Source organism: Thunnus albacares, chromosome 19, assembly GCF_914725855.1.
Source record: "Thunnus albacares chromosome 19, fThuAlb1.1, whole genome shotgun sequence".
Classification (NCBI taxonomy): Eukaryota; Metazoa; Chordata; class Actinopteri; order Scombriformes; family Scombridae; genus Thunnus; species Thunnus albacares.
Window position 1 is genome coordinate 21883924 of NC_058124.1, and position 15185 is coordinate 21899108.

General features: G+C 38.3%; 1 protein-coding gene across 1 annotated transcript; it reads left to right on the top strand.

The window, feature by feature from the left end:
* Nucleotides 1–3971: 3971 nt before the first annotated feature.
* On the top strand, nucleotides 3972–6642 carry galr1a (galanin receptor 1a). The gene is made up of 3 exons (XM_044336258.1): nucleotides 3972–4757; nucleotides 5199–5264; nucleotides 5727–6642. Exons 1-3 carry the CDS (start codon nucleotides 4104–4106, stop codon nucleotides 6078–6080), a joined length of 1074 nt encoding a protein of 357 aa, XP_044192193.1. The 5' UTR covers nucleotides 3972–4103; the 3' UTR covers nucleotides 6081–6642.
* The last annotated feature ends 8543 nt before the right edge of the window (nucleotides 6643–15185 follow it).

A 15185-nucleotide genomic window follows, 5' to 3' on the forward strand; every position in this document is an offset into this window, starting at 1 on the left:
AACAAAAGCATTCAGGAAATAAATTACAGGTTCAAACAAAGACAGTACAAAAAATCTTTAAAATTAGATAACGATGTTTGGGATCAGTGGTGCAGCACAAAAATCTGAGCCCGGCACATATACAGCCTCAGCGCCCCCCTTTTACTACAGCCATTGTCACAAATAAACACACATCTGTATGTGTTATAAGGGAAATCAGTAGTGAAGTATTCAATGCGTTTTTTTTCTCAACATATTGTAATTACTGTGTGAAGCTTTCACTATGAGGTGATTATAAAGAACCATTGCTGTCATGGTTTTGTAAGTCTTCAATGTACTCTGTGAATAAGACAAAAGTGGAGATCAAAACCATTTTTGTCCACTTTACTGCAGGAGTGGACTAAACCATGTGCACCTCTCAGAGGGAGGTGGGCCCCTGAGAGACTCTAATATTGTTTTAGATACAAATAGTCTGTCAAATCATTTATTCAGCCAATAGTAAAAGTTTACCTATAAAGGAGATTGTGTAAAATGTCAAAATAAGATTAAAACAACTTCCAGGCTTTCTGAGGGTCTACTTCCTGTTGACCACTGTTCCCTTCACTATTACACTCTTCTTTGGGATCAAACTCTACAACAAAGGTAGAAAATCATGTTTCTGTGGTCGACAGTAAATTTAACTGGATGGGTTTTGCAGGTTTACAGATGAGCTGTCCGTGGTGCTGAAATGACTCATCACTATGGACAGCGCCTGGAATGTAATAGGACAGTTTTTGCTGGTTCTTTTCCTCAGAAAACAAATGTCACATTTTCTTTTCACTTTCACCATCAACATCCCAGAGGAATAATTGATATATTTCTCTTTTTTTTCAGAATGGAAAATTGGTTCAGCGCGCCTTTCTTCTCCGCAGCAGAAAGAGGGATAACATCTCGGTCGATGGGAGTAAAGAGTCGCCATGGAAACTTAAGGCTGTTTCAGGACATGAGCTGAGAAACCAATTACAAAACAACCGCCATGCTCCCCAAAGTATAATAACCCCAGTGATAAAAAAGTGATATAATGACTGCTATTCATTTTCAGAAGGGCTAAGTGGGAGAATTGGTCACAAACACCCCTAATTGTCTTCATCATCATCATCAATATGATTACCATCATCACCTAAATGTTTGCCATCGTCAGGTTTTTTGCATGGAAAAGTACATCATATGTCATATTTAATTTGTGGAAGTTACCTGGTTAACACAACAACAAATTAACCAGACGTATAAACAATAAAAGCTTCAAATGAGCGCACTCGCCCTGAGGACAAGTGGCCCCTGAGATAACATCAGCCTCTGCTCTCAGATTACATAGCATGTGCATCATCTCTGTTGTTATTTCCAGATGGTTATCCCCCAGGCAGATCTCTCAGCATTGGTCTGTCCGGGACTCACATGCTTGCATAATGATAATACAGCTATATCCAGACGTGGTCACCGCAGATCAATAACACAGACAGAAGGTCTGAGGACGATCGATGTAAAATTAGAAAAATGTTGGCGTAACCTTAAACCATTTTCCTGCTTTGTCTGTGTACTTTCATGTATATGATAATCTTTGACTCTTTAGAAAAATAACAATAGCAATTTTAGAAGAATTCACTTCCATAAAGTTTGGCTACTTGTGCAAAATATTATTTTCAATGGTCAAAAAACAAAAAAAAGAAGCCAAGATATTCTGAGTTTTAGTCCCTGGTGTGGGTCAAACTCCAATAATCCTGGCTCCTACACTTCCCATAATGCAACTCAACAGCATCTTTAATGGACTCTCCCTGTCTGGTAAACACACATGTCTCATGAACACAGGCTTTCTGCTATAAATGTGTCACTTGAGTAACTTTTTCAGACTTGACAAAGCTTCTGCAGAGCCACAGAGGAAATTATACAACTGTTTCTACAGGCTGAATAGCACTAATCATGACAAATAAACTAATCTTGATCTCCCCTTTGAAGTCCATGTTGTATTTCTGTAATTTTCCTATGTTGATCTATTCTGCACACACATCTATTGCATGTCTGTCTGTCCTGGGAGAAAGTTCCTCCTCTGCTGCTCCTCCTGAAATTTGTCCCATTTTTTCCCTTGTTAAAGGGTTTTTAGGGAGCTTTTCCATATTTGAATCGAGAATCTAAAGATAGAGGATGTTGTATTATTGTACAGATTGTAACTTGAAGTCTCACTATAGGAAATGTGACAAAATTTGATATGTATGATAATTATTTGTCTGGGCATATACCACTAAAAATTCATAAATAAGGATTATAAATGAAAGATCCACCACTTTATTAGTCAGATCTAACTGTATTGATCTCAGGTGGAAGATTTGGCATTACATTATTAGCAGCATAAGAGGAAGACCAGAGAGGTAGACAGACACAAGACACAGATAAAAATATACAGATAGCAAAAGAAACTTGGACAGCTAAAATAATAGTGCAGTTTTCTGATAATCAAGATCAAAGTGCCATAGTAGATACAGTACATTTGGAGTAAATATTTAATTATACTGTAGATTAGCCTGCCTATAAATATCTGACATGTGAATTCCTTTAAGAAACATCTGAAGGCGTTTTCAATCTTGCTTTTATGTAAACTGTTATTGATACGTATGAGCAATAAGTATACTGATAGTACTGCATCTCACTGCAATATTGCATTTATTTGTACTCAGTTTTAGTGTATTTTATGGTTCGTTTCCAACCTTTTCATTTATTTAAATGTTCTATATGCATTTTTTGTGCAATATGATATACAAATACAGTTCATCATTATTATTTACTATATATATCTTAGTATGTATACTGAATATACTGAATGCATGATAATAAAGCATAATGTGTAAAATAATATACAAATATGACATGAATGATTAATGACTTACTGATTCAGAAAGCGAGATGGCAAATTTATTTTTACTGACATGGACTCTTGGAAAAGTTAAGGCAAGTTAAGGCAAATTTATTTGTACAGCACATTTCAACAACAATGCAATTCAAAGTGCTTTACATCGAACATAAACAGCATCGAGACTGAATGTAAAAGCAACACAAGGCAACATAGAAAGGCATTTAAATACAATTAAAAAGTGTTAAATTAGAAATAAAAATAAGATACAATAGAATAAGAGTTAAAACAGGAGAATAAAAGTTACAGTGCGGCATAAGATATTAATCAAAACCTCAAATTTGATTTAATTTAGTTAAGACCTCGGGTTAATCTTGACTGACAGATTCATTCACACTGCAGAAAAAGTGATATATTGAATCATTCAATGACGCACTTTTGGATTCTTACATTTTCTTTGTGTGAAATAATCCAACAGTTTCATGAATTATAAAGATGTAAATCAGTATCTTGAAGCAAGTCAGAATAAGGAAGAGCTTATGCACATCATTGATTGGCAGTTGGGGGGATGGTGGTGGGAAATCTCATCATATCCTTATGTTTATGTATATGGTTATCTAATATGCACGTACTAACTGACAATGCATTGAATTCATATTCTTATAATATATTGCAGAATACATTAACTATTGCTACTTTGCATATCTTGTAAAAGGAATTGCCACATATTTACCATATCTGAATGTATTATACATTATGTTTTTTAACACATTCATGAAGAGAAAACAATGATAATATATTTGCATGCATTGGAAAATAAGCTATATGTCCTTCTATACGTTAAAATGCTTTTTTTTTTTTTTTTTTTTTAACATACTGCATGTTATTATTTCATTATATGTCAACATCTAAATGTTAATTTAATTGTTTTTACAAAATAACATTGACTGCTTGGTGAGCTGTCTTGTTGTTATGAACCATTCCAGCAGTGTATCAGAGGTTTTCTGTTTATTCCCATCTTACTGGCAGTGGCTGGAGGTCACTGGAAACAGTGGAAAGGTATTGGTGGGATCAGATGCGCACAGCATGGTGACGTTGCCTAGGAAGGCAGGGAGCAGTCTGCACATGCATGAGCTCCATCCTACCTTTATTCAAGAGAAAATCCACCCTCAACCTGAGCTTCGTGTGCAGGATATGCATCTTTTGTATCAACATGTAACTTTTCTTGCATAGTGGGGAAAAGATGGAGTTACAGGTGGAGAACCAAAGTCAGCCTTTCAACACCAACACAGTGAGGCTGCCTGCCAAACTTACACTAGAGATGGGAGTGGATAACTTTATTTCTCTTCTGATATTTGGACTTATTTTCATCCTCGGGGTGCTTGGGAACACCATGGTTATCACCGTGCTGGCGCGCAGTAAACCAGGACAACCGAGGAGCACAACCAACATCTTCATCCTCAACCTGAGCGTGGCGGACCTGTCCTACCTCCTCTTCTGCGTCCCCTTCCAGTCCACCATCTACATGCTCCCCACATGGGTGCTGGGAGCTTTTATCTGCAAGTTCATCCACTATTTCTTCACCGTGTCCATGCTGGTCAGTATTTTCACCCTCTCGGCAATGTCCGTGGACCGTTACGTGGCCATCGTCCACGCCAGGAAATCCTCGTCGATCCGGGTGGGGAGGCATGCCATGTTCGGAGTGGTGCTGATCTGGATCCTGTCTCTGGTTATGGCAGCTCCCGTTGCGCACTACCAGAGCATTGTGGAGAGGGAGGATAACAACACCTTCTGCTGGGAGGTTTGGCCTGATCAGCAGAGAAAAGTCTACGTGATGTGCACCTTTGTTTTCGGATACCTCTTGCCTCTCACTTTGATATCTGTCTGCTATGCAAAGGTGCATGAATCAGAATGAATGTATGCGCATGCAATCTTCAGTGTTCATGACTGATTTTACAGTTTAGAACAAATTCATGAAATACAAAAAAATGTAAATGTGCGTCAAAGTTAAACATGATGCCAATTCGTGACTTTAATCCTTTTTTTCCCTTCTAGTGCAAAAATGTTGACTTTTCAGCAATGGTGATTTGAAACTGACAAATGTTGACTGAAATATTCTCTGTTCAATCAGCTGACATGGATCCATGATGTGCCTTCAATATATAAAAGTGTTAGAGATTAACTCTGATAGCAGGTTCTGTTATTTTAAAGTAAAATTTAAGGTCTTTTTCAAATGTTGCAATTGAAAAACTAGGAAAGAAAGATAAAGATGAGCAAAACATGAACTAATTAAGTCTCTGACATCATAATGTGTCTTACAGTAATCTGTCTCTTGCAGGTTTTAAACCATCTGCACAAAAAACTGAAGAATGTCTCCAAAAAATCAGAGCTCTCCAAAAAGAAGGTGAGTGGAAGCATTTCATTTTGTCTTAATTTGCTAATCCAAATCTGAAATTCAACTTACAGTAAAGTACATCAAATGACTAGAATATATTAAATTCAATGGAGAGACTGAAAAAGTCAGCATGTTCTAAATGTTCTCATGTAATGACTGATGATTTCGTGGTGGAGCAGATACAGTATAATCAGTATAGTTAGTGTTCAATTAGATGTAAATGCAGCCATTGTTCTCTGAAGAAAAATGGCTACACTCTGTATTATATACTCTGCACTACACCACTGAATATGTCTGTGTAATAAGTCTGTAATGTAAGAAGTCAACATGCAACAGTGCAACAAATAGTCAAGTGTCATCTATCTCGCTTATCTACCTGATTATCCACAAATACCTCTGTGTCTTCTAGTTATATCTGATCACGTGACATGTTATAGCCAATCATGATCTCTTCTGTGCTCCCCTCCACAGACAGCCCAGACCGTCTTCGTGGTGGTGGTGGTCTTCTGTCTGTCTTGGTTGCCTCACCATATTGTCCACCTGTGGGTGGAGTTTGGCTCTTTTCCCCTCAACCAGGCATCCTTCGTGTTCAGGATGGTAGCTCACTGCTTGGCCTACAGCAACTCCTCCGTCAACCCCATCATCTACGCCTTCCTGTCAGAGAACTTCAGGAACTCCTACAAGCAGGTTTTCTATTGCCGGGCACCCAGCGAGTGTCCTCTGAACGACACCAGGGACCTCCGCAGCAGAATGGAGGCGGCGCCGTCCACTAACGTCAGCGTGACTTACAAAGGTCATGACTCTCAGATCGGTAAAATGCTTTGATGTCACTGTTGAGAGAATCTTCTGTGATCTGTGTCAGGCTCGACTGAAACTGGATTTTTGAGCCCGACACCAGTATTTGAGAGTTTTAAAAATCCAATACAATGGATAATTGATGATAGAATTGGGCCAGTATTCACCAAAATGAAGTACTGGTATGTTAGAAATAATTTGAACTGCTCAGTGCCATCACATTTGACTTAGTACAGGTACTCGCGTTTGTAATGTTATAAATTTCATGAAAGATCGACTCGTTTCCTGGTCAAACAGAAAGCCACAACAGAGGGCAAAAATATGTTGCTGAGTGAGATACAATCAAGCAGAAAGCTCTGGGTGTGAAAAATGAGACTAATGAGGAAGTGACTTTAACTTGCATTCTCTCTAATGGCCAGCGGGGGGCGACTCCACTGGTTGCAAAAAGAAGTCCAATTGTGTGGAAGCCTATTAGAAAATGACCCCACTTATGGCCTCAATCACTAGTTTTAAGTCAATTCAATACAGCATGATGCTCATTTCGTAAATTATGGTCCCATTTAGAGTAAAATAGATGATTAAGCAGGGTATGCTTTACAGCATGGCTACGATGTGATTGACAAGTCGCTACCACAGCGCCAACGTTGGTAACATAACCCCAGATTAGAGTAGGAGTATAGGCGTAGCTGTCGCTATTTTAGTGTGTTTCAGTTCATGAAAGTTTTGGTCGCCTAAAAAAGTCTTGTTCAATATTTGGTTGTACTAAAAGACCCTCTAAGGACTCGGCTGTTCAGTTTTCCGGTACGTACATTTTGTTTTAAGTCTTTTTTTCGCTAGCCAAAATTAGCTTTAGCATTAGCAATATCACAGGTCACCACAGACTATGAATGCACCATGATAACCAAGCTAGCAGCTAATGCTAGCATTAGGGTCAGCTCCACTCTTTCGTCCAAATATGGTCACTTCTGGCTCCAAAATAGCAAGATGGTTATGACTATGAATTGGGTGGGACCAGTTGGAGACTGGAGACCAGGAAGTGTCTGCTCCCCACATGTTGTAACATCATGAGCATGGTATTGATATTGTCATATCACTCTCACAAAAATGTGTATTTCCTAAAATGTTGAACTATTCATTTAAGAATTTATAATTCGTACCTTCAAATAGATACAGGAGAAACATATCCAATAACCACTTTTGAGGAGGATCCCTTCACTTTGTTTGCAACAGAGTTGTGATCAAGATCTACAGAGCAGGACATTTTACATTTAAAAAATAAACTTGTCAGTGCCCTCTGGTGGACAAACGATTTAATGGCAACACTGTTTTAAATTTCCAATATTTTTTTTTACATCCTATGTCAACACTGCAAATTCTTGCTTTCTGCAATATCTCTGCAGGGTAACTACAGTATGGTTAAGGTTCGGCAACTGAAACACTTGGTTAAGGTCAGGAAAAGTCATCTTTATGGGTAATAAAAAGACAAACATTAATTGCAGGTCAGTATTGGGATGCAACCTCAAGTCTCCTCTCCTCAGATGCACTACACACCCATAAACCACCTCAACCTCTGCTACATAAAAGGCACACTACTTCCTGCATTTGCACTATTGGCATTGGGTATAAATTGTGAGCTGTCCAAAATGGATGTAACTCCAACAGAAACTGGGCTTTTTCTATACTGCAATTTTTCTATTTACTGACTGGCTGACACATCAATACCAATATATCTGTGGTAAATCAAAATCGGTTTATTACATTAGCCATGCTGTTTTATCATAAAGCCACAGTTTGAATTGGAAGTTAACATTTTGAAATTGAGTTTCTTGCTGAGACACATTTGAGCAAAGACTCAGTTCAGTAATTTTATAGAGTTGTAAGGTCTCACTGCTGCAGCCAATACCAAATATTTCATGTCTTATGTGGTTTGTGGTCTCTGGCTACAGACTTTTCAGTGAATTCCCAACCAACTGACACTAAGACAAGGACAAAAACAAGATGGACTGAACCTTTGCAAAGATGCTTATTGTACAGAAAGTACAGAAAGTTAGATTCACAAAGATTCACCTTCAGATTCAAACCGACGCATTCAATTACTTCTCTCTATTGTGGCCCTGATAGAAATGAACTCAACTATAATCTACGCTGGCACTTTTCACTTCACACAGACGCTGCTTTGATTGTTTGGTATAGCTGTAGGCTGAGTTACTATGTACATACATTGGCTCAATACTAGAGAACATCAGGTACATGTACAGTACATGAAAGCAAATAATGATGCAGCATTTAAATGACATTGTAGATAACCATTCTGTCTCCAAAGACAAAAGGTAAAGGATAAATAAAGCCCCTCGCTGGTTCACACCTGAGCTACCAGGGACTGTTCACAACAGAAAAAAAAAAAAAAAAACGAGTCTGTGAAGTCGATCTCTTGCTGTCATTTGCATCAGTGGTTTCCTGTCTGTTTTCATCAGAGTCCATGTCTGCAGAAGAAGCTGAGGGCCAAATTTTGTGCAATCTCTCTTTAATATAACTCCACCCATAGTCACACATGCAGATTCATTCTTCAAACCTACTGTGTGCTCAGATTTTTCCGTATTCCTATTGATGGGAACCTTTGATTTTGTGTTTGTGATCCTACAGTACAGTTAACGTCACTGTAGAATGTTTTCACTTGTGCTGATTTTGTTTTCTTAATTTATGCAAAGAAATGCATAAAAACCCAAATAAATAAATAAATAAATGTGTTTGTGAATTTATAAAACATACAAAGAGATGAATAAATGATGTAACAAACAAATAAATAACTGACTCTTTTTTTCATAGCACATACACCACAATGAGCCACAATTCAGAAATGGTACAGATCATTCAGATGTAATCAGTTTTGCCAGAGCAGCTGGTTTACCTGGTTTACCTTTATGATTGCACAGATTACATATTGTTTCCTGTCTACCCCCAAGGCAGAATTTGATTAGGGTGACTTTTGCAAACAGGTGATGCTGCACTCTCCTCTCTGCAATGTCGTCCACCCCCTGCTGTCATTATTATACTGAAAAAGGGAGCAACCTAGCCATTCAAACTGCCTCAGAGAAGAAATGAAAGGATTTCCATGATTTGCATATGAGTCTTTGCGTTTTATGCTTGGTGTGTGAGGGGATTTCATGCATGAAAACGGGGTTTATGGCAAAGAACAGTGCTGTTGAGGTGCCACTTTAATGCAGGTACACTACTTTGGCAGTCAGGTTGCATAAAAGTGTCCTATTCTCATTTTAATCTCATGACATCCTGTTATTACTACAAGAAGGCAAACAGGCAGGGTGACTGTAAATACTGTTGTGATCACTGGAGAGGAAGCTGTCTTTATGTGACTGTAGAGTCCGAGTCAACAGTGATTTAATCAGCAGGTGTTGTTGCGTTCAATTAACGAAGTGCTGTCAATTTACGAAAATGTATATTTGAACACCACTTGTCAAGTGTTTGCTTACAGCAAGCAGTCAATGCATGTAGAAAGGTCAGGAAGAAAAAAGTGGTTAAGTTAATAGTTAATCAGTTAATTTTTTTTAATCACTTCAGAAACTCCAAATAAGCATATTAAACATTTTGCTGGCAAACTTCTACAGAGAAGATATATTTTACAAGTATTTTTATGGTTCCTTTCTGCTCTGGTGTCCCTGATGATTTTGCAATAATAAGCACTTAAAAAACTGCAGTCTTATACCAATGAACAGTTAAAAGATGCAGATCCAACAATCTCACTATAGTTTGACATGAAAAACCATCTGCTGCTTGTTCAGCTTACAGTAATACATACTTCTAGTCGTACAAACAGCACTACATCACTGGAGAAACAGTATTTAATGGTTGCAGTTAGCAGTGGTTTGCTTGTAATTAGGGAGAAATGACTAAATGACGCCTCTCACTGGGACATAATTAATCAGAGTTCACACTAATTTGTTGTAATTTAACGTGATTCCAAAGACAGATGTTGGAAATTTAACACCAAACCACCTGAACCGCCAGGGCTTTGCTAGCGTGAGTGTAACAAAAACAGACAAATAAATCTTGCTTGTTTATTTGCAAGAGTTGAGGTTCATTTTGAACAACTATATGTAGTATATACAGTATATACATACAGTGGGTCCAAAAGTCTGAGACCACTAGTCAAGATACTTCTGTTTTGCATTTGTTTGAAATGTAAGACTATTTTTTTTTCATTACAAATGATAATACCAGCTTAACAATTTGAATGTTTAGTATGTTTCCCTTTTGTTTTAATGACAGCATTTACTCGAGCTGGCATGGACTCCACAAGTTTGTGTAAAACCTGATGATCCATGTTATCCCAGCAGGATTTGACAATGTTTCTAAAGAGCTTTTTGTGATGTCACAGAGCGCTTGGCTTTCTCAGTCTTCAAGTGCCCCCATAAATGTTCAATGGGGTTGAAGTCAGGTGACTGTGGAGGAAAGTCCATGACAGTCAGGACTCCTTGGTCTTCTTTGGTGCTTCAAGTAGTTCTTGCAAAGCTTTGAGTGTGTTTGGGGTCATTGTCCTGCTGCAGTTTGAATCCTCAGAAGTGGTTTAGAAACTGCTACTCTTCCCCTGAGACCACAACAAACCTTCTTTTGACAGCACTTTTGCTGTCTTGCGTTCTTTATTTAGCAAATTCTGTATTCGTGATGAAGTTGCTTTTCTATCTCTTGGGGAACTAAGTTTGATATGTTGATCTTCTAACGGTGTGGCCACTTTTGGTCTGCCTGATCGAGCTTTGGATACAACTGATCCAGTTTCTACAGAGCGCTTTAGAGTTCCATGCACTTCCCCCTTAGAAAAATTTAGACTAGCCATGATTTGACGCTGAGAGAGCCCCTCTTCACTTAGAATAACAAACAGTAGACATCTGGAAATATTAGGAAAGGGGCGGAGCAAAGTACACCACACACATACAGCAGAAATTAAGAAATGTACAAATGGTAAGTTCCCCTGTTGCCTTGTAAATGTGACTTAACTGAATTTAAGTTGAATAATTAGTCGTCTCATGAGTTGTGAAAATGTAATGTATGTTAACTCAGTGAGAGACATAAAGTTCAATAATCGTGAGGTATTAAGTTGATGTTCACTCATGAAAAAGGTCACAGTCAGATTTGCTTTCCCTTTATAATTTCTCAGTGAGACAAGTCAGATTTTCATTTAACAGGTCAGCATGTGAGGCTGCTCTCAAAGTAAAGGTAAGTGTACAGGTGTTGGGACTGAATTTGATACTAACCTCCATCATGCTTAACATCGTTTTCATTACTATAAAAAATATTCATCTTGAAGCCTCCAGTGAATGGACTTTTCAGTGAAGTGGGAGACATCTTGTGTCCAGCAGTTAAAACTTTAAAATAAACATTATTTGCATATTCAGAGATTCAGGGATTTGTTAATGAGTGAGAAGGAGTTGAAGTCATTTTAAAGATTTTAAAGTGGTAATTGTGCTTTTTTTTTTGGTGGAAAAACCATATTAGACAAAAATTATAGTTTTAAGCAGAGTATTTTTCTTAATTTTTCTTCTTAATACATGTAAGGAGGAGATTTTTATCTCTTTATGTTGAGTGAACATGTTTATAAGTTCAGAAATGGTCTGAAAATGAAAACCAGACATTTTAAGATGAAATTACCTTGAAATTAATAAATGTAAGTTAATGACAAAAGATGAGTTGATTCCATTAAATTCCTGTGTGATGTTTTGCAGTGTGAAGATAACCAAAACTTAAAAATTATCTCTTGGTATATCTCGGTTTGACTTTCGATCCATAAATCAACCGCAGAAGTAAGTCTGACATCTCATTTCACTTAACTCTCTTTTCCATGAAGGACTGTTATGTAATGCACTCAAATGCTGCCAATATTATATCCCATTAACTGAAAAGTGAATTACTGGCAATGTCACAGTGAGGCAGTGCCACAGCTGAGAAATGATGAAATGGTGGTTTGGCTGCTGGTCCCTCAAAAATGATTTTATGAAAAGGTCACATTCATTACTGTGCTGCTTTTTTTGAAGAAAATAATTTCTGTTTTATCCCTCAAGACTCAATCCACTTAGTTTTTGATATCATTACAGCTCTTGAGGTTTTTTTAAACCAAAAGTAAAAGGATGAATGGAGACTATTGTCAGATCAATGTGACAAGATTTAAACATCTAGTATGTTTTCTCACGCTGCTCACAGGCTGCTTTAACCTCAATTGAACAGCAGATGTCAGGCTTATACAAGAATTGATGTTTCTTTGGTTCCCTCTGCACATTTTTTTGACCAACTTGCAGGTTTAATGTGTCTTTAAATCAGTTTCCAAACAGAAATATGTGCGAATATTTTGCAGAACATCCATCCATGAATGACTTTTGTGTGTGTTTTTGGTGTAATGGAAGTTTTTGTCAGCTAAATCAACCTTGACTTCTCCCCCCCGCCGGTGGGCTATTAATTTCTTGATCTTCTATGCTAATCGATATCATTCCCTGATAACCTCTCCTGTTTCTCATTCGCCTATGTGGCAGCTGAGCTCTCTATCCCTCCCCTGAGACTCCCACCTCGCCTATTGAAAGTGTCATAAATAATACGGGTTAATTAGATATGAATTGATTGTGTGTAGGTTGCAGGCATTTTCATCCATCACTCTAAAAGCTGTTTAACAATAGATTACCACCCAATAATTCCCTGTGGAGTGAGAGCGAATGGAGCAAGCGGACTACTTCAGTCTTGTTTGGTATGTGTGGAGGCGTCATAAATCTGCTGAATAATAAATATTACTGCAGTTCATTGTTTCAGTGCTGGAGGTGGTGTTATTAATACAGAGGAGGTTATGAATCATCACAGGGCTTCACTGGAGGCTTCTGGGTTGGAGCAGCAACAGTTGGATGGTGCAGATCATCTCATATTTTTGTTGTATGGCTCCACACTTTTCCATAACTTTAAATGTGTTATTATTATATTGTGGTTAAAGATATTTGAATTAAGCAAAGTTTTGACGTGAATGTCAGCATCTTTTTCATTTTGCCTTTTCTTTAGAATTCACTCTTCTCAAATTGTCTCATTTCAAAGGAGTAAATGCACATCAGATACCAAAAAAAGTAGCCGACAACAGTCCCAGAACTCCAGCATCCAGAGAGTGACAACCTTTTCTGTAAGTTAACTGGTTTGTATTTGTTTAATTGAAAACTAAAGCACAATAGCATCTAACATCATGGCCGTATCGTGGGTCTTCAAGATTATTACTTGATCTTGAGGATCACGTGTCAAAATCTGCTTTAAACCTGCATTAACTGATTTTTTTTGGCCACTTGGGGGCAGCGAAAACAAGTTGTGAACATATTACTGACATATCATCACCTTTAAAGCTGATAAGTCGAACTTGTTACCAAAAAGTTGCCTATTTCCACATCCAGCAGCTTCGGAGCAACATTATCATTCATTTGGAGTCGTGTGTCTGTCCACCTGGTGAATGTAAGTCCAATATTCACTCTCTTTTAGCTCTGTTTTTGGTCTCTACCAACTCCTGAGGGAAATATCTGGCTCTTTAGCCACCAAATGCTCCACTACATTCACTAGGTAGTCACTGTGTGTGTGTGTCTGTTTGCTGTTTCGTGCTGAGCAGGTAGTGTACAGCTGTCTGCTGCTGCTGAAAACGACACTATGAGAGCAGTAAAGTTGCAGCTGGAGAGCTAAACAATGAGATGAAACTCGCTATAAAGCTGAGAAGATCTGCAGGTCAGGTGATAATTCTCTTTAGGGGTAGGTAGGCAGTTTGAATCCAGGGCAGGAACAATGAACTCGGCCACTAACGATGAAAACTACTATATCGAAAGATAATTACAAAATGTAAGTAAGTGAATAGCCATAAACAAACAATAAATAAATAAATAAATAAAGTACCAACAATTTGATTTAATGAAAATGTTAAGGATCATAACTTTAAGACATCACTTATCACAGCTTTGTGCTTGTATGTTTCTTTTCTACATTCTTCTATCCTAAATTAATACATTTAGAATAAAATGTAGCTGCAGTTCTCATGTGTTCTTGCATGAAAAAGGACAATTGTGCTTTAATATAAGCTTTGAGATTCCCTTTTGCCGTGATTAAGCTCAGTTTCATCAATAGAAACTTGCATTTGACACGTGTGCCTTCCTTTGTTCAAATCTGATTCTGGGATTAAAATACTTCTTTGAGTCATAACAAATATTATTTTTGAGATAGAAATATCATGGCCCGCGTTGTGACAGAGATCACAAGAGCAGACTTCAGGTTTTTATCTGTATCCACCTGGCCTGGGCTCCTCAGTTTTCTTAGAGCGGCCGATGAAAAGGTGCAGGACTCTGGGCTGAAGACAACCACAGCAGGTCTGGCTGTCAGCCTCTCTGATTAATGGCCCTGCTGAAACATGTCCAGCCACATTAGAGCCCCATGTATCTCCCAGAGTCCACACAGGCCTAGCTCTTTGTTCTGATGGGAAATGGTGTCAGCCATTCACTGCTGCTCGCCCAGAAACAGATAAAGATTTACTGTCATCAGAGGCCAGATTAAAGCGCACAAACGCAGACATTGATTTCTGAGAGGGAGAGAGGGGAGAGGAGGAAAAAAAAAAAAACCCCGACACATTTTGGGTAGGAAACTCATTCCAGGGCTGGCGGAGATATGATCAGCTTATTTAGGAGGTGGATAATATGGAGCCCTCTCCCAGAATGAACTTTGAAAGAAGTAAATTGTAAATATTGATTTCTGAAATGAACTGTCAATCTCACTTGGCGAGATTATTCCTATCATCTTGTCGAGAGGGAGCCAACGAATTCAAAACGGCAGACAAAGCAGGGGTGTGCTGGATTTCTGTTAGGGAACGCTCAAAAGAGCTTTATTTGCTTAGTAATGGTTGTTCAATTTCATCAGATAACGGCTGAGATCTCATCGGCGCTGAAAAATGAAATAAACTGTTACTCCACATCCAGATCGCCGCGCTTGTCCTCACTGAGATCATGAGAGAGGAGCTGCTGGAGGCCACTTCATTACCAGCTGACCGGTGGGAACAAAGATCTCTTTCCTGTCTCACCCAGGGGTCAAGTCTGAGGGCCAGTTTGAAGGGATATTGACATGCAGAGGTCG

Excerpts from the sequence above, each read along its gene's own strand:
- galr1a (XM_044336258.1), top strand. The coding sequence starts at position 4,104 with ATGGAGTTACAGGTGGAGAACCAAAGTCAGCCTTTCAACACCAACACA. Across the intron at positions 4,758-5,198 it reads TATCTGTCTGCTATGCAAAG|GTTTTAAACCATCTGCACAA; the intron begins GTGCATGAATCA and ends TGTCTCTTGCAG. Across the intron at positions 5,265-5,726 it reads CAGAGCTCTCCAAAAAGAAG|ACAGCCCAGACCGTCTTCGT; the intron begins GTGAGTGGAAGC and ends TCCCCTCCACAG.